The 22,220-nt window shown below is 45.0% G+C and overlaps 1 protein-coding gene across 2 annotated transcripts; it reads right to left on the reverse strand.

Annotated features, from left to right (window-relative positions):
• Nucleotides 1-252: 252 nt before the first annotated feature.
• On the reverse strand, nt 253-21,058 carry LOC308483565 (uncharacterized protein). 2 transcript variants are annotated; one of them, XM_081017646.1, is made up of 8 exons: nt 20,891-21,058; nt 18,471-18,667; nt 15,305-15,372; nt 14,989-15,157; nt 14,493-14,634; nt 14,269-14,415; nt 14,010-14,179; nt 11,995-13,232 (listed from the first exon to the last, which is right to left on the reverse strand). In XM_081017646.1, exons 2-5 carry the CDS (start codon nt 18,492-18,494, stop codon nt 14,581-14,583), a joined length of 315 nt encoding a protein of 104 aa, XP_080873772.1. In that variant the 5' UTR covers nt 18,495-18,667; nt 20,891-21,058; the 3' UTR covers nt 11,995-13,232; nt 14,010-14,179; nt 14,269-14,415; nt 14,493-14,580. The 2 variants fall into 2 exon arrangements, 1 of the variants encoding a protein (XP_080873772.1); XR_013989672.1 differs by lacking the exons at nt 18,471-18,667; nt 20,891-21,058 and adding an exon at nt 253-903 and having other exon boundaries at nt 11,799-13,232; nt 15,305-15,510.
• Nucleotides 21,059-22,220: the final 1,162 nt, after the last annotated feature.

Below are 22,220 nucleotides of genomic sequence, written 5' to 3' on the forward strand. Positions count from 1 at the left end.
AACACCCCTTCACCTTGGGTGACTTTAAGAAGAAGAAGAAGAGTTTGGATTTGATATCCTGCCTTTCACTCCCTTTAAGGAGTCTCAAAGCGGCTAGCAATCTCCTTTTCCCTTCCTCCCCCACAACAAACACTCTGTGAGGTGAGTGGGGCTGAGAGACTTCAGAGAAGTGTGACTGGCCTAAGGTCACCCAGCAGCTGCATGTGGAGGAGCGGGGACGCGAACCCGGTTCCCCAGATTACGAGTCTACCGTTCTTAACCACTACACTACACTTTATAGCTCCTATTCATCAACTACTGAAGAATTAAGTTCAAAGCAATCTCCCAATAAGCAGGCCTCTGTGAGTTGCTAGATAAAGCACACCACAGGGCTTGTGTGTGTTGACTGCTGTGCCGTAAACCCACAATCACCTTGACCTGCTTCTAGACGAAATGTAATGGATCCTTCAAGAGGCTAATCCTCACCTGCAACTGTTATAAGAAAAACCTGCTCCTTTTCCCTTATGGGGTACCCAAGGGCCCGTATAGAGTCCTTAAGTGGTTCCCTGTCAGTAGGAGAAAATAACAGAGGCCAGCCAGAGACTATTGAGAAGCAAAGCAGATAGTAAGCCTGATCTTTATTCAACTGTTGCAACAGGGTCCTCACTTACCACATGCAGGAGGGAGGAGGAACCCAGAACAATGGTGTGCAAGCCCTTATATAGACATTTGAAATTGCCCACCCTGTAGCTCAAGACCACCCCTCAAAAAATCATACATACATCACAGAAGGGGACGGGTCCATAGCAGAAATTCATCACAGGAGGTGATCTACAACAGAAATCCTGTTGGCCAGGATAACTGTTAATGATCACTGACTGCTTTATCTGGGCATCCTGGCCATTCTTTTGTGATGGTAAATACCTTAATTCCTGAATCCAGGTCACAGGCTCGCCCTATTCATACACAAATACACCCTTAAGACAGGTAAACAAAAGTCAATGGAGAGGCTTTCCCATTTCCTTCCTCCTTGCAGAGAAATATTTGAGGTCAATTTGGGAGAGTCAAAATGGCTTTAGGATTGCTCTCCTGTACTATTTCAGACATGTAGTTTATATCCTTATTTATGTGTTTGTCGTGTACATTTATGAACATTTATTTTATATTTGGGACCTTAAAATTCTTATAACAGAACCTTCTGATCTCTGGATTAGTAACATCTTAGGAATCTTACAGTACGGCTGATTCTGTTGCTGGGAAGGATTCAGTGACCTTTGGTGGGGGTGTAAGGGTGTCTCTCCTCTGGCCTCCTGGGTCTCATTCTATAATTTGAGAGTTGATTGAGAAAGCACAGACCTCTAAGTAGGAGATTAGTGTGGCTCAGTGTAATTGAAACCAGGCAAACAGCTGTTGGCTGATAAGTCCATCTCGATCTGGCTTTACGCTGTCTTTGCTCAGCATCCTTCCTGGGTAAGGGCACTGTGCAGAGAAAATGACACTTTTAATCCCGGCGCCCAGTTGACGCTGTGGGGATGTGTCTTAAATTATTTCGCTCGCATCCCAGCTCCAGCGGGGAACAAGTCCCACAGGTTCCAGAGGGACCTTTGGTCTCCTGCAGCATAAAGGGTTAAAGAAAATCATGGCACACAAATCTATCAGCAGGTATTAGAGAGCCATCAGTCTGGATGTTGTCCCGAGTCCCTTCCAGATCTTGGGGTCCTGTGCCCAAGGAGGGTTGGAATCTAAGGGAGGAGGTTGCTAGGTTTCTTTGTGAGACAACGGAACCTAGCAACCTAGCTGGCCACTTATGTGTCCTCATCAGCATCCCCAAAGAATGAGCCAGGTTGCAAGAGCATAAACTAAGAGATGGTGTGACGTTAACATATGAGGTGAAATAGTTAAACAGGTTACCCAATCAGAACCCAGGGGGGTGGAGTCAGAGGGACTATAAAACCAGCTCTGGGAGGGGCGAAGGGAGGAGTTCGTTGGGAGGTTGGTTGGAGTGGGAGTGAATTGGGATAGAGTCTGTGGGTAGGTTGAGTTAGTGTAGCGAAATAAGCTGAGTCAGGAACAGTTAGGAGTTAGGAAGACAAGTAAATATTTGAGAGGTGGTTTAGTGAGTGAGAGCAGGTAGCGGAAGTTATAGGTCTGGATAGGCACCCCATGATTGTAATTGACCGATACCGTTTATGAAACCACACGCTTGTTAAACTGCAATAAATAAATAGAAGTTTATGTTCCAAGTTAACCCTGACTGGACTCAGCATTGTCCCAGGTAGGGCCTGGGTGGTGGAAGCAGCGAGAAATAAAGTGGTGGCACAGGGATCAAGAGACGGTGAAACGTCCAGGGACCCTGTGTGATCGCCACAGATGGGACCCTGCAGGCTAAGGAGTGGGCCTTTCCTCTACCCCCACGCCTAGTAGGAGAACAAGAGCCACTGGGGTATGTGTGAACTGAGCTGGGAGCAGGCTGGAAGCTGGAGACACAGAGTCTCCACTGCACTGTGCTGGATCCAAAGTTGTGGCTAATGGAGAACCAAGATCTGTTGGGGTGTTAAGGCTGAGAGCCCTCTGCCAACTTTCACTCCAAGGAAACTGAACCTAAGTAAACAACTGGAACCTCTGGAGGCTCTCACTGTCTCTGCTGTCATCCGAATCTCCAAGGGCAAGAGACTCTGGGGAGTCTTGTGTTTTCCCAGGGTTCAGTTTCCTTGGAATGAAAGTCAGTGGAGACTGTGGTTCTGTTTTGTTTTAAATTGCCTTGTTTTAACATGTTGACGTATGCCACCCTGGACTCCTTTGAGAGGAAGGGTAGGATATAAATTTTAATTATTATTATTGTTTTTGTTGGTGATGAATGTCTCCTTGAAAACAGACCCACCTTTGCTGTTGCATTCAACAAAAGTTGTGGTTCAGTGTTAAATAAGTGTAGGACAAAAATAAAATAGAGCACAATTCAAAGTGTTGGTGTTGACCTTTAAAGCCCTAAACGGCCTCGGTCCTGTATACCTGAAGGAGCGTTTCCACTCCCATCATTCAGCCTGGACACTGAGGTCCAGCGCCGAGGGCCTTCTGGCGGTTCCCTCACTGCAAGAAGCAAAGCTACAGGGAACCAGAGAGAGGACCTTCTAGGTAGTGGCACCCGCCCTGTGGAACGCCCTCCCACCAGATGTCAAAGAGATAAACAGCTACCTGACATTTAGAAGACATCTGAAGGCAGCCCTGTTCAGGGAAGTTTTTAATGTGTGACATTTTAATGTATTTTTAATCTTTGTTGGAAGCTGCCCAGAGTGGCTGGGGAAATCCAGCCAGATGGGTGGGATACAAATAATAAATTATTATTATTATTATTATTATTATTATTATTATTCCGAACTTTAGAATTAAGGAAGCAGTTTTATACTGAGTCAGATGATGGACCTTTCTAGCTCAGCATTCCAATGGCTAGAAACAGCTGTCCATGATTTCAGGTAGGGAACATTCCCAGCCCCACAGGGAGAAGTCAAGGATTGCAAATCCCTTACAATTTTCTGGACTCGTGAACTATTCAGGAAGGTTCAAGTCCCCTTTTGTCCTCTTCCCGAGCTCCCGCTGCCGCTAAAAGCAGCCCGTAGCCCCACCCTAGCTGAACTGACGCTGGGTTCTGCCTGGGCTCTTCAATTCAGCTCTATTGATTTATAAAGCCTTTTCATTACTGAATTCTCCTTGGCGTTGGCAGTTGGTGGAGTCGTCGTACGTGAGCCTCATGCTTTATGGACTCCTGCAGACTTCAGGAAGGGTCTCGCTCAGGTGAAGAAGGCATCCTTAGATTGATGAAGGCCCCAGATAGTGAGGAATGCCTATGCAAGGTTTATTAAAAAGGAAACCTTAAACTCATTAGCGGGAAGGACCAGATATAAAGAAAGGAGATGAGGGCAGGGGGAGGAACAGGGTGTTTGTGTGAGAGAGAAAGATCAGTGGGAAGAGGGAGAGGGAATACAGTTACTGCCATGAAAATAATTTATGGAGCAATTTTAAATTCACAGGAAGGCAATTTGGGGTCTTGTATTGACTTCTCTCTGCCTTTCTCTCCCTCTCCTTCTCCCTTTTGTTTTGCAAGTACGGCTTGGATGATTTCTGAGCAGGAAAATAAATAAATAAGCAAACACCACCGCAGACTGGAAAGAGAAACCGTGCCTTGAGATCTTCCGTGATTTAGGATGCCTCGCAGGGCTGCAATTCTAGATCACATTGCCAGCTGCTGCCGACATGAGAGTCAGGAGTTGTCAAGGTACGAGGAGGGGGCCCAGGGGTGGGCGAACCATTAAGTGAAATAAGCACATGCTGAGGACAGATATTTCCCATGGCCGGATTTTTAGCATCAATGGTCACAAATTGATCAGCCATGTGTTCATTTTCTCAGTTGAAGTATATTAAAGAACACCTATGCAACAAGGCAAGCTGGATGCCTTGATCTCTGCTTAGAAGCAGTTGTGTTACATAAGATTAGTTTGGAGGAACTGATCAAAGACTTTGCAATTGGAAAAAGCAGGACTTGCCCCCCCCCCAAATATAAATAAAGTAGAAGTACAGTGGTACCTTGGTTCTCAAATGCCTTGGTATTCAAATGCCTAGGTTCCCAAACGCCGAAAACCTGGAAGTAAGTGTTCTGGTTTTCGAACATTTTTCAGAAACTGGACGTCCAATGTGGCTGTTGGCTGTTGTTTCCTGGGTGCCTGCACCAACCAGAAGCTTGGTTTTTAAACATTTCAGAAGTCAAATGGACTTCCAGAATGGATTAAGTTTGACGCTTTTGTTTTTGCTATTTATTTTGCGTTTTTGTTTTTGAGGCTTTTTCGGTTTGTTTATTTTTGTGACTGTGTGGAACTCACTTCAGTTACTGATTGATTGATTGATTGTGTGACTGCGGAAATGGATAAAAGCCGCCCATCCAAACAATGACTGTCATCAGTGCAGGTATGAAAAACAATTAATGTTAATTTTTATCATCTACAATACTGTGTTATATATTTTATAGTACAGTACATTGATTATTGCTTTCATTTTATGGATCAATGGTCTCATTAGTAAAATTCATGCTAAATTGCTGTTTTAGGGCTTGTTTTTAAAAGTCTGGAACGGATTAATCCTTTTTGCATTACTTTCTATGGGAAAGCGCACCTTGGTTTTGGAACGCTTTGATTTTGGAACGGTCTTCCGGAACGGATTAAGTTTGAGAACCAAGGTACCACTGTATATAAAAATATACATTATTTTCCATTTGTTTCAAAAAAAATATTTTACGGTTTATTATTGTTTCTATCTTGAATTAGATATATATGGGGGCACCAACATCTTTTAAGTGTTTAGGGCCTCTAAAGGTCTTAACCTGGCCCTGAGGGGACCATAGCTCAGTGGTAAGAGCATCTGCCTTGAACGCAGAAAGTCGCAGGTTCAATCCTCTGTGGCATCTCCAGGTGTCAGGGCAGGTATCTCAGGAGCAAGTCAGTATTAACTCACAAGGTGTCCGCAAAGTTAACTCTTTATTCAAAGCAAGAAAACCACTCAGGAGGCCAAGCCTAGCGATCCCAGCTGTCAGCATCACCCTTGAGCCAGTGCCACTAACTGGACTCATATACTTCAGCCCCGACTGGGCTAGGCGAGCTGGGTAGCACTTCCAGAGACCACCTTCTGCACAGGAACAGGTCAAAGTGCTGTGGACTCACAGCTTAGAGTGTGAGCACCGGATTCACTTCCACAAGAAGATAGTCGTCGCACAGCAGAGTATAGCAGAGCATAAACGACTCGGAGAGCAGCTCTGTAGAATATCTTCTTTATTCTATCTACAACTATAATACACAACTATATACAGAGCTAAATGAGGTCTAAACTGAAAATGCTGAACTGCACTGAGTGTCTGCAGCTGCTCTTAGCAGCAACCTTATCTATACACACGATCTCTCTCTAACACTCAGTCTCTCTCCCTCCGACACTTTGATGTGAGGCTGGAGTGGAATAAGTAGAGAGCAGAAACCGCCCCCTCCTCTCTGGAGAATCAGCAGAGCACATCAGCAGATTCTTGGATATGGGAGGGGTGAAATCTCCTCACCAGCAACCCTTCCCAGTAGATCTCACCCAGATGAGGCCGTTGTGAGCCTTCCAATGTGGATGGCTTTGAAGAAGGCTATCGATCTACCTATGAGGGCAGACCATCTTAAGCATATACGGTGCCGTGGGGCAAAGCTCCCTCAGCCCCCCCCCCCGTTTCCCAGAGCTTTTTAGGGAGGATGCCACTGCCAGCGGGGCTGGAGGAAGCGGGCAGCGGCTGGAGGGCAGCTGGAGGGCGGGGAAGAGGCGGAGGCTGGACGTGGTGCCTCCCGGCTCAGCTGGCTGCTTCATGCCATGGTGGCCACAGCAGACGGAGGCTCCGGGCGCGGCGCTGCTTCGGTGCGGCATGGCGGACGAAGGCGGGGAGCTGATGCCGGGAGGCGCCTCATCCAGCCTCCGCCTCTTCCCTGGCGCCCTCCAGAACGTGGCGCCCTGGCACCCCGCGCCACTATCCTCTATGGGTAAGACGCCCCAGTATGAGGGTCATGCTCTGTCTCCACGGCTGCAGGCAGCAATGCTTCTGAATACCAGCTGCTGGAAAGCACAGGAAGAGAGAGAGAGCTCTTGAGTTCAAATCCTGCTTGCTGGTTGTGGGAATGTTCAGGGTGGCAGTGTTAGGATACAGTTCCGTTCCACCTTTAGAACAGGCAGGTGGAGTTGTTGTATGTCACATGTCTGTTTACTTCCAGCACAGTCTGCTGGGAACTTCTGTTGTACATACGGGTTACATACACTTCAGGTTACAGACTCTGCTAACCCAGAAATAGTACCTCGGGTTAAGAACTTGGCTTCAGGATAAGAACAGGAATCGGGCTCCAGCGGCGCGGAGGCAGCAGGAGGCCCCATTAGCTAAAGTGGTGCTTCAGGTTAAGAACAGTTTCAGGTTAAGAACAGACGTCCGGAACGAATTAAGTACTTAACCCGAGGTACGACTGTATATTGCTTTTGCTGTGCCGCTGTTTGCTTGGACACAAAGGGAAGCAGACATGTTTTTCCTTTGTTCCTGATGCTGAATAAACGCCTGTAAATAATACTTACACATGTCTCTGTCCGCCACTTCCGTTGTGAAGATTTATTCACTCTGCTGATAGGAGCGTGCTCAGTCTCTCAAGGCTTCTGAGGCTAGAGTCACTGATTGATGCTGTTCCAAGAACCAGAGATCGCCCGGCTGCCGGCCGGTGGCTGGAGCCAGCTGGGGGCCGGCCAAGTGCCCCCGTCTCCCCGGGCGCATCCCAACAGGCAGGAGAGGATATGTTGTTGTTTGTTGTTGTTGTTTAGTCATGTCCGACTCTTCGTGACCCCATGGACCAGAGCACGCCAGGCACTCCTGTCTTCCACTGCCTCCTGCAGTTCGGTCAAGCTCATGCTGGTAGCTTCAAGAACACTGTCCAGCCATCTCGTCCTCTGTCGTCCCCTTCTCCTTGTGCCCTCCATCTTTCCCAACACCAGGGTCTTTTCCAGGGAGTCTTCTCTTCTCATGAGGTGGCCAAAGTCTTGGAGCCTCAGCTTCAGGATCTGTCCTTCCAGTGAGCACTCAGGGCTGATTTCCTTAAGAATGGATAGGTTTGATCTTCTTGCAGTCCATGGGACTCTCAAGAGTCTCCTCCAGCACCAGAATTCAAAAGCATCAATTCTTCGGCGATCAGCCTTCTTGATGGTCCAGCTCTCACTTCCATACATCACTACTGGGAAAACCATAGCTTTAACTATACGGACCTTTGTTGGCAAGGTGAGGTCTCTATATTTATTAATATCCTTCCTAACTTGCGCTAGCAAGTTCCTTTACTTAGCAGAGTTTACATTCCCCTTCTCTCACACAGCAGAAATCTGGTTGCAGGCTCGTTAGAACCTCTTACTATTATGCAATTTAATCTCCCTCAGACTGAATTGTATGTTCCTGGTAAGATCCCCTTTTAAATCTAAAAGAATAAAGGCACCACAGTCTTATTCATAAGCAATAGAAAGAAAGTTTACTCACAATCAGGCAGAGCACAGTGTGTTCCCTGAAGGCAGGCTTTAGGCTTAATGTTACCAACTTATACTAACAGGTTTATCCCATAAGGTAGATGACCTGGCGGATTGCTTACCTGGCAGGCAGCAGTTCATTCCAGGAAGTTCGCAGGACGAAAAGAAGATGGAAAAGAAAAAGAGTGCAAACATGCCTTGTCCTTTTACCAGGTCTGGAAAGGTCACGCCTACCCATTAGTCCCTAGCTGTTAAGCATCCCTTATTTGGAGGGACAGTCCCTTATCCCAGCGCCATGTCGCGCTGCTGTCCCTTATTGATGGATGTCCCTTAAATTTCCCGGGTTTCAAAGGAAGCAGCTCCTCTCCCTCCCTCCCTGCCGGCTAGGGAGGAGGGAGGCTCCAACTGTGTTGCTTGGCTGCCCGGCCCGCCCCCCTCCGGCCTCCTCTCACCAGCCTCGGCCCCCGGGAGCCCCTCCCTGCCGGGACTGGTGGGAGCCTCGGGTCCTTCTGCCGCCATCCTCCTCGCGGCCACCGAACCGAGCGTCTCTGCCTGGGGCTTCCCCTCTGCCCGTCGCCGCTGCTCCCACTAGGCCATACTGCGGCTGTGCCGCCGAAGGACCCAGATGAGATGGGCAGCCTGGCATGGTCTATGAATTGATGAGGAGCCTTGAGAGGAGAGCGAGGGCAACCATAGAGAAAGCAGTTCAGAGAGAGGAGGAAGAGGAGGAGGCGGAGGCGCGGGCAGGTGTTCCAAGGGCTACAAGGGAAGGACCGCAAGCGCTTCTCCCATAGATTTGTAGTGGTAGACTAGCATAGATGGTCTGATCTGCGGGTTTACTTTGGGCGCTATTTCCCCCCCCTTCCTCCCACCCCGCCTGATGGAACTGAGAGCTGCAGATGGAGCACGAGAGAAAAGATACAGAACTGCAGCAGCATCTTCGTAGCTTGGACTTCGTTTTGCGCGAAAAGTGGTTGCTGCTTGTAGTTATTTCATCGGCTGGTGTCTTGAGCAGCAACCTCTGGAAACGAAGGGCTAAAAACCAGCGCTGCTCTCCAAAATTATCTGGTCCCTTTTAACTGGTTGACTAAAATCCCTTATTTTGGCTGCTGGTCCCTTATTTTCAAATCTGTAAGTTGACAGCTATGCATTAGTCACATGCAAGGAAGGATGCTCCAGGCTAGAAGGAACAGGAAGTTTCGACTGGCTGCACCAAACATTCCCTTGCATGTCCACTCTAGCAAAACAAGGAATGTTGTACTTGACTGCTCTCCATGGATTACATCCTGCACTGGTTTCCCACCGGCATCCGGTTGGCCACTGTGAGAACAGGATGCTGGACTCAACGGGCCATTGGCCTCATCCCGCAGGCTCTTCCCACATTCTTTATATCCAAAAGGCCAGTGACTTTTTTGGAATGAAAGAATGCCGTTTCACAAAACCCCAGCGCTCCCCTGCCCCTCGTGAAAGAATATACGGCCTGTTTCTACCTTGGCCGCTAATAGTTCCTTTAACTCTTTTAGGAAAAGGCCCTGCCTTTCTGCTGCCTCATCAGGATTTTCTGCTTCTCGTGGCTTCTACTGTGAAAAAAAAAAGAAAATAATTGATGCTGATTCAGCTCACTGCTTGCTTCTAGCTTAACTTCCAGGAGCCCAGCGCTACAGCCTTAGAATGCCAAACATTTCTGAGGCCAGATTTGTTCCAACAGCTCCCTTTCATCCAAGTTTTATTTTTTCTTTTGCAAAACTACTGTATTTTCTGGCGTATAAGACTACTTTTTAACCCAAGAAAATCTTCTCAAAAGTCGGGGGTCGTCTTATACGCCGGCTTCAGCAGCAGCTTCTGTAGCAACTCCCCACCAAAGGATAAAACAACAGCAAATTAAATCAGAGGACACCAAGCTCTCTAGATGACGCTTGAAAATTGGCCCCAGAAGCCCCCGGCCATTGGGAAGTGGAGCAGATTTCTGAGCCAGACTGGAGACTGTTTATTATTATTATTATTATTATTATTATTATTATTATTATTTGGGGTTCATTGGAAGAGGGGTAGTCTTATACGGTGAGTATATCCCAAACTCTATATTTTAACTGGAAAAGTTGGGGGGTCGTCTTATATGCCCAGTCGTCTTATACGCCGGAAAATACGGTACCTCCCGCTCCGTGAATTTGGCTAACCCTCTTTTAAAGCCATCCAAGGCAGTGAGGGCCACTGTGGGAGGGAGTTCCACCGTATAACCATGTGCTCTGTGAAAAAGCCCTTCTTTTCTTTTTGTCCTGAATCTTCCCACATTCAGCCTCCTTGCGTGTCCACGAGTTCCAGTGTTAGGAGAGGGGGAGAAAAACGTTTCTCAACACTACGCCATGCATAATTTCATAAACTACTATCGTGAGTTTTTAAAAAATTACGTTAAGGGGTAAAAATCTATTTTTGAAATGACAGTATGAGATAAATGCTAAGCATTTATCCCTTTGCACCTTTAATAGTCTAGCATTTTGGGTGGTGCAGAATTTAGTGTCATGGGGAAAAGAAACAACCCAATCAATCAATTTCATTTCTGTCCTGCCTTTTTTTAAAAAAAACCACAGAACTCACATGGTCCAGACTCTCCAAGTGTCCTTATTTTCCAGAGATAGTCCTGGATTTATAGAAGCCAGCCCAGCTTCCCATTTGATCTCGGAATGTCCCGCTTTTCCTTAGGGCAGTGATGTCCAAACTTTTTTCAAAGAGGGCCAGATTTGATAAAGTGAAGGGCCGTTAGGGCCGACCAAAGTTGTTGAGCTTTTTTAGGATTTAAAACGCCACAGGGGATGGATTAAACCAACCAGGGGGGACCACTGCCTTAGAAGTATTGGAGGCCAAGGAGTTATGTGACCCCCCTGAGCCAAGGAGTTAAGTAACTATGCAACCTTTAGAAAACATCTGAAGGCAACCCTGCAACGCTTAATGTTTTATTATGCTTTTATGTTTATACAGTGGTACCTCGGGTTACATACGCTTCAGGTTACAGACTCCGCTAACCCAAAAATAGTGCTTCAGGTTAAGAACTTTGCTTCAGGATGAGAACAGAAATCGTGCAGCGGCAGCAGGAGGCCCCATTTGCTAAAGTGGTGCTTCAGGTTAAGAACAGTTTCAGGTTAAGTACAGAATGAATTAAGTTCTTAACCTGAGGTACCACTGTATGTTGGAAACAGATTGGCTGGGGCAACCCAGTCAGATGGGCGGAGTATAAATAATAAAATTATGTTTATTTTTATTATTATGGAATAAAGGTAAAGGGACCCCTGACCATTAGGTCCAGTCGTGGCCGACTCTGGGGTTGTGGCGCTCATCTTGCTTTATTGGCCGAGGGAGCCGGCGTACAGCTTCTGGGTCATGTGGCCAGCATGACTAAACCGCTTCTGGCGAACCAGAGCAGCGCATGGAAACGCCGTTTACCTTCCCGCCAGAGCGGTACCTATTTATCTACTTGCACTTTGACATGCTTTTGAACTGCTAGGTTGGCAGGATTCGAACCACTGACCTTCTGATCGACAAGTCCTAGGCTCTGTGGTTTAACCTACAGCGCCACCCGCGTCCCTTTTATTATGGAATAGGATGTCCTATTTTCATCAGAGAAATGTTGGTGTGATGGTCCTGCCTCTCCCATTTTTCACCCTCACAACAATCGTGCAACGTACCTCAGGCTACAAGACATTTACAGACCTAGGGAGCTTTGTGACTGATTGGGGATCTGAACTTGGATGTCGTTGCCCCATTAAGCTTACCGTATTTTTCCCTCTATAACACGCACCCAACCATAACACGCACATAGTTTTTAGAGGAGGACAATCCGTAGGCATGCCACCCGTAGGCATTTCCTCCATAACACGCACAGACATTTCTCCTTACTTTCTAGGAGGAAAAAAGTGAGTGTTATGGTGCAAAAAGTACGGTATATTTCAATGTGCCTGGTCTCTCTGTATCCCCCTTGCCCTGAGAGGCTTGTTGATGTGGCCTCACACCAATATGGACTTTGCCTGGGGGTTTTTTGGAATCTGATGCATGCAGAAGTCGACCAGGAGCCACAAAGCTTTGGCAGCTTTCCTGCCAAAGAGAAATCATCGCTCAAGCCCCTATTAATGATGATAATAGCAACCCTCTGCAGGAGAGTGTAAATCCTACATAACAAACGTCTGGAAAGAGAAAGGAAAAATAGGACGGGGGGGGGTGGGGGAACCTCAATGCGTCTGCAAACCAGGTAATTTGACATTCTGTTGCTAGCAGCCCTGTTGCAGTATTAATAATCTTTGGGAGTAAAATTACTGCATTTTAAAATTTCATTACATCTTTATGTCACGGGACATAAAGCAGAAGAAAACTTAATTAAATTACCTAAAATTATTGCCTCAGCCACTTGCCAGAAGAGACGGGAATGCACAAGGGGGAATAGAGTGTGCGTTTGTAGGAGGCTTGGCTGCAACAGTGTTAAACTGCAAGTTCTAAGATGGTGTGTGTTTTGATTGAAAATGCAAAGCCTGCCACAAAGGTCCTATTTACCTCCACAAAGGGGCTCCACCCTGAAACGCGACACCACCCACGTTTTATGGATCAAAACAGGCTGCAAAATAACTGCTAGGCCCCATCAACAGCCTAGGCCCAAAGAAGACAGAAGCCAAGCAACTATTTTTATTGTTTAAAAAACATGTATTTATTGATTTCACACAAAAAAGCCCTTTACAAATTTTAACATAAACTGTAAGTTACTTTATACATTGATTACCTGTCCTCCCCTTCCATGGTTTACATATTTACCCTTGAAAAATTATTTTTAATAAAAGAATTACAACTATAAAGAAATAAAGTGATGGGAAGGGGGGAAGGGAGGGGGGAAAGAACAAAGATGCTTATAAAAAAGAAGGGGAAAAAATAATATACAAAATGCTATCTAGTATAGTGTTATCTACCCTTGAATGCTAAATATTTTGCCTATACTATTCGAGACATCCATTTTAACCTATCTATCTTACTAAAAAAAGTCCTGCTTGCTGTTTTAAGTCCCGAAAGAGTCAAAAAAAAAGTGTTCAATCCTCAAATACACTGCCAGGTGGAGGGTTGATGTTGCAGGTGTCATCTTCAGGGGGGCTCCTTTCCCAGCTGATGACATTCTTGCGGGGGTCTTCTTTTCTCTGGACGTCTCCTCCCAGGCTCCAGCTGATAGGCTGCCGTTTCCCATCGTGGTTTTGTTCCATGCAGGAAAGAGAGAAAAGAGATTCTGTTAGAAAGGGTACTAAATCTCATGAATGTTAGACCCTCTAGTTGCCCCCAAAATAATCCCTGCTGTTGGTGAATAAAGAATTAAAAAAGAAGGAGGTGTTTTCTAATAAAGAAAAGGACGAAAGTTGCTGCTGGGGGGGTTGTTTGCCCCCCCCTCCACCCAAGAGAACGGCAGAGAGTCCTGCAAGGAACCGGACCCTGGGCGGACACCAGCCACTGGGGGAGCTCCATAAAGCCTGCGTGTCCTGGGGGCGGGACCCCCAAGAAAGGGGAAACAACAAAGGTAAGATTGTCCCTCTGGGGACGGCACGTAGGGGGTGGGACCAGATTGTGGGCCAGCCCCCATGTGTTAACATGACTATTTTAACAAGGATGGGGTTTTATCTTGGGTGGGTGCTGTTTGATTTGCAGGGTGGGGTTGTTTCAAATGGTTGCTAAATGTGATATGTTGATTGAGATTGTGTGTTTGTGGGCTGGAGTGTTGTTTTGGGGCTTTTGTATTGTTTATTCGTGTGCATATGTTTTTTATTTTAATTTATATTATGTTCTGATATTTTTATTACGAATTTTGTGCAGTGATTATTTTTATCATGTATTTTGTGCTTCGTATACTGTAACTTGGTGTTGTGAACCACCCTGAGATTCAAAATCAATCAATCGAATCAACAATCAAAAACAACATCAACAAGAAACACAACAACAACAACAAAAAGGTTTCCTACTGCTGTATACGGAGGGTCGTGAGGGCAGCACCACTCCTCTTGGTCCATCCTGATGGCGTTGATGTTCCTGGCGCTGGTGCAGACTGGATCCCACAGAGAGCAGAAGATGATATCTCTGCAGCACAACTCTGGTGTCCACGTTGCCTTGGCCTGGCGCTACTGCAGATGTTCTGTCAGGAGGAGAAAGGGGCTCCTTGAGAAACGTCACCTCCAAACAGCCCACCAGATGTCCCAATAGCCCACCAGATGCCTCACTCACCTGGCATGCAGCTCAGGAAGTCCTGTGGGTAAGGTTCCCTGTGAACACAGCGGAGCAGCCTCCTCACCAGCTCCGGTGAAATTGAGGACCTTCTGAGCTCTGATGATGAGTGTTTGGTTCGTGACCTTGACGTTCGTGCCAGCTTCTCTGCAAAGGAAAGCCAAAAGGTTAGTTTCGGTCTTGCCCACCCCACCTCATGCTGGGATGCATTCTTCCAGTCTTACCTTCGTTGCGCTGCAGGATGGGCAAAAGATGGCAGAGGGCCTCTGCTGCCCACTGCCTGCTCTCTGGGTCCGGATCCAATGCACAAAGTCAGGAAATCGCCACCAGTTGGCCAAGGGAGGATGCAGAAAGCGCTACCGATGGCTGAGAAGAAACCCAGAGAAGGGACTGATAAGCGAAGCAACCCATCACCATTTTTCCTATAACATTTTTATTAAATCTTCCAAACATTCCAAAACATTTAGCATCCTATGCAGAAAAAAACCATTTCTTTTTGGCTTCCCACCCCTCTTTTCCTGATGTTCACTTTTTACTTCTTTTCTCAGCTGTTTTACTCACTGGGATTCATTCTGCTATGGCCCAGCTCTGTTCTCCAAATTGGGTAAGTGCTGGGATGCCTGATTGTCCCTTGGGCACCTTGCAGGGTGGGCCTAGAAGCAGCAGCCTGAAGGCCTTGACAGCCCTGCATGACTGCAATTCTTCCCTTCAGAAACTCACAGATTCCTGGATCTTCTGCAGGAAGGCGGAAAGATCTCGGAGCGCCTTCCTTCGGATCTTCCCACTCTTCATCGTTGCAACGACATCCGTAAGTCTGTCCTTCAGCTGGTCCCTGCTGTCGCTTTCAGGAGGAAGATCAGCCGTATCCAGAGAAGCTGTGGATGGGATGCTGAGGGGAGAGAGGAGTAGCACTTTTGTAAAAAGGGTTTATTGCCTCCCATCCTTCAAAGACCCCAAGCACCACCACCGTAGAAATGGACCGGGGGGCTTTTGAAAGCAATTGATTATGGGGGAGGGGGAGTTAGCACAGGATTACCTTGGAGGAAGATCCTCTCCATCTTCCAGGCTGATTTCCGATATTTGATCCTCGTCGAAATCAATTCCCTGTCCGTGAGAAAAGAGAAACAGGAACGTCCAAATGTGAGGAGTGGATCAGACCCATTCATGTTTTTGTATTGATCAGGAAAACGTAGGCAAGATAGGTTGGGAAACAAACTGAAAATCTCTGTCCTCCATTTCCTTAGAGATCTTATTCATCCAAGGTATACAGGTGGGAGCTAAACAGTACAAACTGAAAGCATTTGCTGATGACTTAGTATTGACTTTACAGGAGCCAGAATCTAGTACTAAAAGGGTATTGGAACTGATTCAAGAATTTGGACAGGTAGCAGGTTTTAAACCGAACAAGATGAAAACTAAGGTGTTAGAGAAAAACTTAACTGTGAATGAGAAAGAGAAGTTTCAGGAGGAGACAGGACTAACATTGGTTAAGAAAGTGAAATATTTAGGGGTTAACATGACTGCTAAAAATGTGAATTTATTCAAGGATAATTATGAAAAATGTTGGATTGAAGTGAAAAAGGATCTAGAAATATGGACAAATTTGAAGTTATCATTGTTAGGCCGAATTGCTGTGATAAAAATGAATGTGCTGCCAAGGATGTTGTTTTTGTTTCAAACATTGCAAATTTTGGATAAGATGGACTGTTTCAAGAAGTGGCAGAAATATATTTCTAGATTTGTTTGGCAGGGCAAGAAGCCTCGAATAAAATATAAGATACTAACTGATGCTAAAGAAAGAGGTGGATTTGCCCTGCCAGACCTTAAACTTTATTATGAATCAGCTGCTTTTTGCTGGCTGAGAGAATGGCTGCTTCTTGAAAATACTGACGTGTTGGATCTAGAAGGTTTTAATAATGTATTCGGTTGGCATGCATACTTGTGGTATGATAAAGTAAAAGTACATAAAGCGTTTAAAAATCATATTGTTAGAAAAGCATTGTTTAATGTCTGGATAAGATATAAGGATTTGTTAGGGGAAAAAAACCCAAGATGGTTGTCACCAATGGAAGCGAAGGCACAGAAATAACTCAATATGGAGGCCAAATGGCCAAAATATTGGGAAATTCTGGAACAAGATGGAGACAGATTAAAATTGCAGAGCTTTGAAAAATTGAAAAACAGAGTATGAGATTGGCTCCATTATTACCAAATAATGGAGGCATACAATTTGGACAAAAAAGTTGGTTTCCAGGTGGAAAAATCAAAATTGGAAACAGAACTGCTAGATCCAAAAATCAAGAATTTGTCGAGAATGTATAACTTGCTGTTGAAATGGAACACTCAGGATGAAATGGTGAAATCAGCTATGATTAAATGGGCACAAGATGTTGGACATAACATAATGATGGCTGACTGGGAACAGTTATGGACCACAGGTATGAAATTTACGGCATGTAATGCCTTAAGATAAAATTTAATGAAAATGATTTATAGGTGGTACATGACACCAGTCAAGCTTGCAAAAATTTACCATTTGCCTGAAAATAAATGTTGGAAATGTAATGAGACTGAAAGTACATTCTTTCACCTTTGGTGGACATGCCCAAGGATTAAGACATTCTGGGAGATGATTTATAATGAAATGAAAAAGGTATTCAAATATACCTTCCTGAAGAAACCAGAGGCCTTTCTCCTGGGCATGGTCGGCCAATTGGTGCCAAAGAAGGATAGAACTTTCTTTATGTATGCTACAACAGCAGCAAGAATACTCATCGCGAAGTATTGGAAGACACAAGATTTACCCACCCGGGAAGAATGGCAGATGAAGTTGATGGACTACATGGAATTGGCGGAAATGACTGGCAGAATCCGAGACCAGGGAGAAGACTCGGTGGAAGAAGATTGGAAAAAGTTTAAAGACTATTTACAGAAATATTGTAAAATTAATGAATGTTAGAAAAATGTTGGAATGAAGTTATATGGCTTTAGTAGAAATGTTATAAGGAATTAAGTATAAATAGATCAATAGAGTATTAAAGGGAAAAATAAGGTTAGAATCTGTTTAGATAATTAAAGGATAGAAAGCAGAGGAAGATGGAAAGGAATTGCTGAAACAATTAACAGAAGTGGAATACAAAAAGGGAGGTGTGAGGAGGTCACTGAAATAAGTGAATGAAAGATAAGATATTGAGATTGTTTGATGTCTTTTAAATTGTTTTTGTTTTGTTTTGTTAGTTTAAGGTGTTATGTAGTGTTTTTGTAATGTATTGTATTGTTCTTTTTTCTTTTTATTTTGTGTGTGTGTGTGTGTTTAAATTGTTGGAAAAGTAATAATTTTTTTTTTTATAAAAAAAAGAGAGATCTTATTCATCCATTCATTCCTTTAGAGCATTTGTACCCCTCTCTTAAGCCAAAAAGGCTCCAAGAGAGCCTTCCATGAAATCAAATGCAAGAAACTCCCTAGCCACAGACTTCTGTTGTAAGAAACAATCTGACCAACAGAACACACAAGGAAAGGGGACAAGGAGGGCAGAGGAAAAGACAACTCACAAGCTCAGGCCCCAGGGTCTAGAATGCTGTTCTCATCTCTCCCACTGAGGCAGCCTGATGAAATGGCTGCCGCCAGATGCCAGCTGGGGGAGAGGAAGCCTGAGGGAGCTGGCCTGTCTCAGCAGAGCCCATGGCGCTGTTTCTCATCCGTCCTTCCTCCAGGAGCAGAGCTCCGCCAGAGCTCCTGTCTCTCCCTCGCCTGCACCTGGGAGCAGCGCTTTCCTGTGATGGACTCTGTGGACAGGTGGGCAGCAGGGCTCCCTGCCTCAGCTCTGCAGAAAAACCAGAACCATCCGACACCCCTTCCCCTCCACTGGGCCAGCTGCTCACATTCTCTTTCCTCCTTCTGTTTTCCCCTTTCCCTTCCAAACTATAGTACAAAGATAACATCCAGCATGTAGAAATAGAAATGAAGCCTCTCCCAGATTCACATGTACATAAATCAGAAGGAATGCTCTGTTTAAAATAATATTCAATCGACTGCAACATAGAACACTAAAATTTCCTTTTCGGCATTCCTTCTCCCCTTCCAAAAACCTGGGCAAAGCTCAACCCTTTCTTTGACTTTGGATAGCTCTTTGCCAAACTTGGTGATACAATTAATCTAGGTTCCAGAGTTAAGTCCCCTGGCCATGGCAACCTCCACTTACCTCCAGGAGTCTTTGGGACGCCATCTTCTAATGCAGTGACTGAGCGAAGGTCACTGCAGGCCACCTCTGCAAACCTCGAGATGCTGAGGATACTGGAATCTCAGTTCAAACGGTCACAAGTTCCATTGTAGGCAACGGCCCTGGAGAACATGGAATTCCCAGCCTCAGTGCCAAGGTTCTAGGAGAGTCTGTGTGGCCTAGTGGTTAGAACAATTTTTTTAAAAATGATTTTTATTAAGGTTTCAGTAAAAAGTTAAACAGAAAAACATAAAAAAGAAATACACAAATACACAGTACATAATCCAAAAAAGAAAAAAAAACCCACAGAGAACAGAAAACAAACAAAAAAAGAAACAGAACAATTAAAAACAATATCACCTTTTCATTTCCGTTTTTAAATTTACTTATTTTCTGGACCTCCTCATACCTCCCTCTTTTGTATTCCAGTCCAAATTGTTTGTCCAGCAATTTCTTTTCCACTTTTTTAATCCCAATCTTTAATCTTAATGTAATATAGCATTAAAATTTTACCTCTTAAGTACCAAATTTCCATTTCCTTAAACTTCTTTAATCCTAATCCTTAATCTTAGTCTATCTATAACTTTAAATCCTGTACAGCTGGAAACCACTTATATTCAATCCAACATCACTCTAACATTCTTTAATTTTGCAGTGTTTCTGTAGATAATCTTTGAATTTCTTCCAATCTTCCTCCACCGACTCTTCTCCCTGGTCACAATGTTAATGCCATGCAACTCAAGGCTGAAATGTATATATTCTTGGAAATGTACAGTTTAATCTTTTATCTCTTATTTTTATCCTGCTTTGCAGACTCTTGCTGTCTCCTAAAGCAGCTAACATGGATTTAAAAGAAGGTGAGACAAGTCCTGTCCTCAGGTTTGGAAAGTCCAAAGACAAGAAATCGAATGGAAGGGATGTGGAGGAACAAGGCAGAGGCCCAAGGAGAGGCCTGAGATGTCCCCAGGCAAGTCCTGTCCTGCTGGGGCCAAGCTGCCCTTCCCCACCCCCAGCTCTTCTTGGACAGAGATGCAGTTGCTGACCTTGTAGGCCTTCATGCCCAACTCCAAGGGGGCTGTGGGGCTCAAGCCCCTCTCCGATTCCCCTGGGGAGCTTATCTTTTTTTTTTTTTTTGAATAATTTTTATTAAGGTTTCAATCAAAAATTAAACAGAAAAAAACATTAAAAAGATACACAAATACACAATGCAAATCCCAGGAAAAAAAACAAAACACGGAAAGCAAGAATCAACAATAAAAAAAGAAACATAACAATTAAAAACAATATCTCTTTTCCATTTCCGTATTTGAATTTACTTATTTTCTGGACTTCCTCGTACCTCCCTCTTTTGTATTCCAATCCAAATGGTTTGTCCAGCAATTTCTTTTCCACTTTTTTAATCCCAATCTTTAATCTTAATATAATATGTAACACTTAGACTTCTTTAATCCTAATCTTTAATCTTAATGTAATATAACATTAAATTTTTACCTCTTAAGTACCAAATTTCCATTTCCTTAAACATCTTTAATCCTAATCTTTAATCTTAATCTATCAATAACTTTAACCTGTACAGCTCCCTGGGGAGCTTATCTGGCCCCAAAGGCGGCAGCAGACAGTGCCTGGCAAATGCACAGGCTCACTTGCGGGGCTCAGTTGCAACTGCCTTGCCCTATACTAGGTTCCAGGATGGGCTGGGTGGGTGTTTATGGAGCATTGGTAGTCATAATGGTACAGTGGAACCTCAGGTTACATGCACTTCAGGTTACAGACGCTTCAGGTTACAGACTCCGCTAACCCAGAAATAGTGCTTCAGGTTAAGAACTTTGCTTCAGGATAAGAACAGAAATCGTGCTCCAGTGGCGCGGCGGCAGCAGGAGGCCCCATTAGCTAAAGTGGTGCTTCAGGTTAAGAACAGTTTCAGGTTAAGAACGGACTTCTGGAACGGATTAAGTACTTAACTCGAGGTACCACTGTACCTTGGTTCTCAGACTTAATCCGTTCTGGAAGTCCGTTCCAAAACCTAAGCGTTTCCAAACCAAGGTGCGCTTTCCCATAGAAAGTAATGCAAAACGGATTAATCCGTTCTAGACTTTTAAAAACAACCCCTAAAACAGCAATTTCACATGAATTTTACTATCTAATGAGACCACTGATCGATAAAATGAAAGCAATAAACATTATACTGCAGTCACACAGATTCCCCTGGGGGGCTTACATGGGCCCCACAGGCAGCAGGCAGTGCCTGGCAAATGGCCCCCACCTGCTGAATTTCTGCCTGCCGGAATAATCATAAATGTGGAAACCAGTCCAAAATAGAAAGAAGGAAGGAAGGAAGGAAGGAAGGAAGGAAGGAAGGAAGGGAAGAGATAACAAGAAATTATGCAAACACACAGGCTCACTTGAGGGGCTCATATGCAACCACCTTATCCTACAGGTTCCAGGATGGGGTGGGTGGGTGTTTATGGAGAATTGGTAGCCTGGCTCCAAGGGCCCCTCGCCCTCACAAAGGGAAGAGAGCTGGGTTTCAGCAAGACCCAAGGCAGCCATCCAGCCTCCAGGCTTCGTAGAGGCGTCCAGAGCAGACTGGCGAAACAGGGCTTATATACACTTCCGCCCGCCCCCTGGCGACACCCACCTAGGGCGCGATTGGCCGCTTTGAAACTAGGCGGCCAATCCCAATGCAGGCTTCAGAGGCCTGTCCTGCCTTGTGATGCGGACTCAGCTGAGAGCAGGAGACCCCAAGGAGCAGACAGAACCCCTGGCACACCCCCTTTCCTGGGAGCAACCGACTGCAAGGCCTCTGCGTTGCCCCACAGACAAGGGCCAAGGTCGGAAGGCGGCTGGACTGGCCCAGTCAAGGGCCTCCCTGATAGGAAATAGAAATAATACTGAATATGTTCAGTGTTTTATTATGATTTTATATATGTTGGAAGCTGCCTAGAGTGTCTGGGGAAACCCAGTAAGATGTTTGGAGTTTAAATAGTAAAATCATCATTATGCAATGGGACATCTCTCTTTTTATCGGAGAAATGTTGGAGGGTATTCTGTGGTTAGGCAATATAAGGCCCTTATATTGGTGGGGGTGTGGGGGAATGGGGGGGGGGGACGACTAAAAATTACTTTACCCAGTGTAGAAATGGCTTCAAAGCACTTCATTACAATGATGAAATAGAAGTGATCTGTAAGTGCAAACATTCCAAAAAGAAGATTGAAAGAAAATGCTCCCCACCTGCTGAATTTCTGTCTGGCAGAAGGATAGTAAATTTAGAAACCAGTCCAAAATGGAAGGAAGGAAGTAAGTACCGTATTTTTCGCTCTATAAGACGCACCAGACCACAAGATGCACCTAGTTTTTAGAGGAGGAAAACAAGAAAAAAAATAATATTCTGACTCTCAGAAGCCAGAACAGCAAGAGGGATCACTATGCAGTGAAAGCAGCAATCCCTCTTGCTGTTCTGGCTTCTGGGATAGCTGCGCAGCCTGCACTCGCTCCGTAAGACGCACACACATTTCCCCTTACTTTTTAGGAGGGAAAAAGTGAGTCTTATAGAGCAAAAAATACGGTAAGTAAGTAAGTAAGTAAGTAAGTAAGTAAGTAAGTGGGAAGAGATAACAAGAAATTCTGCTTCTCTTCCTCATGGAGCTTTGCCTCCAACATCCTAAGGGGCATAAATCTCACCCCCCTGAGAGCTCCAATATAAGAAGGTTATGGTCGCAGCTGTCAACCTT

Source organism: Podarcis pityusensis, assembly GCF_964106645.2.
Source record: "Podarcis pityusensis genome assembly, chromosome: 8".
Lineage (NCBI taxonomy): Eukaryota > Metazoa > Chordata > Lepidosauria > Squamata > Lacertidae > Podarcis > Podarcis pityusensis.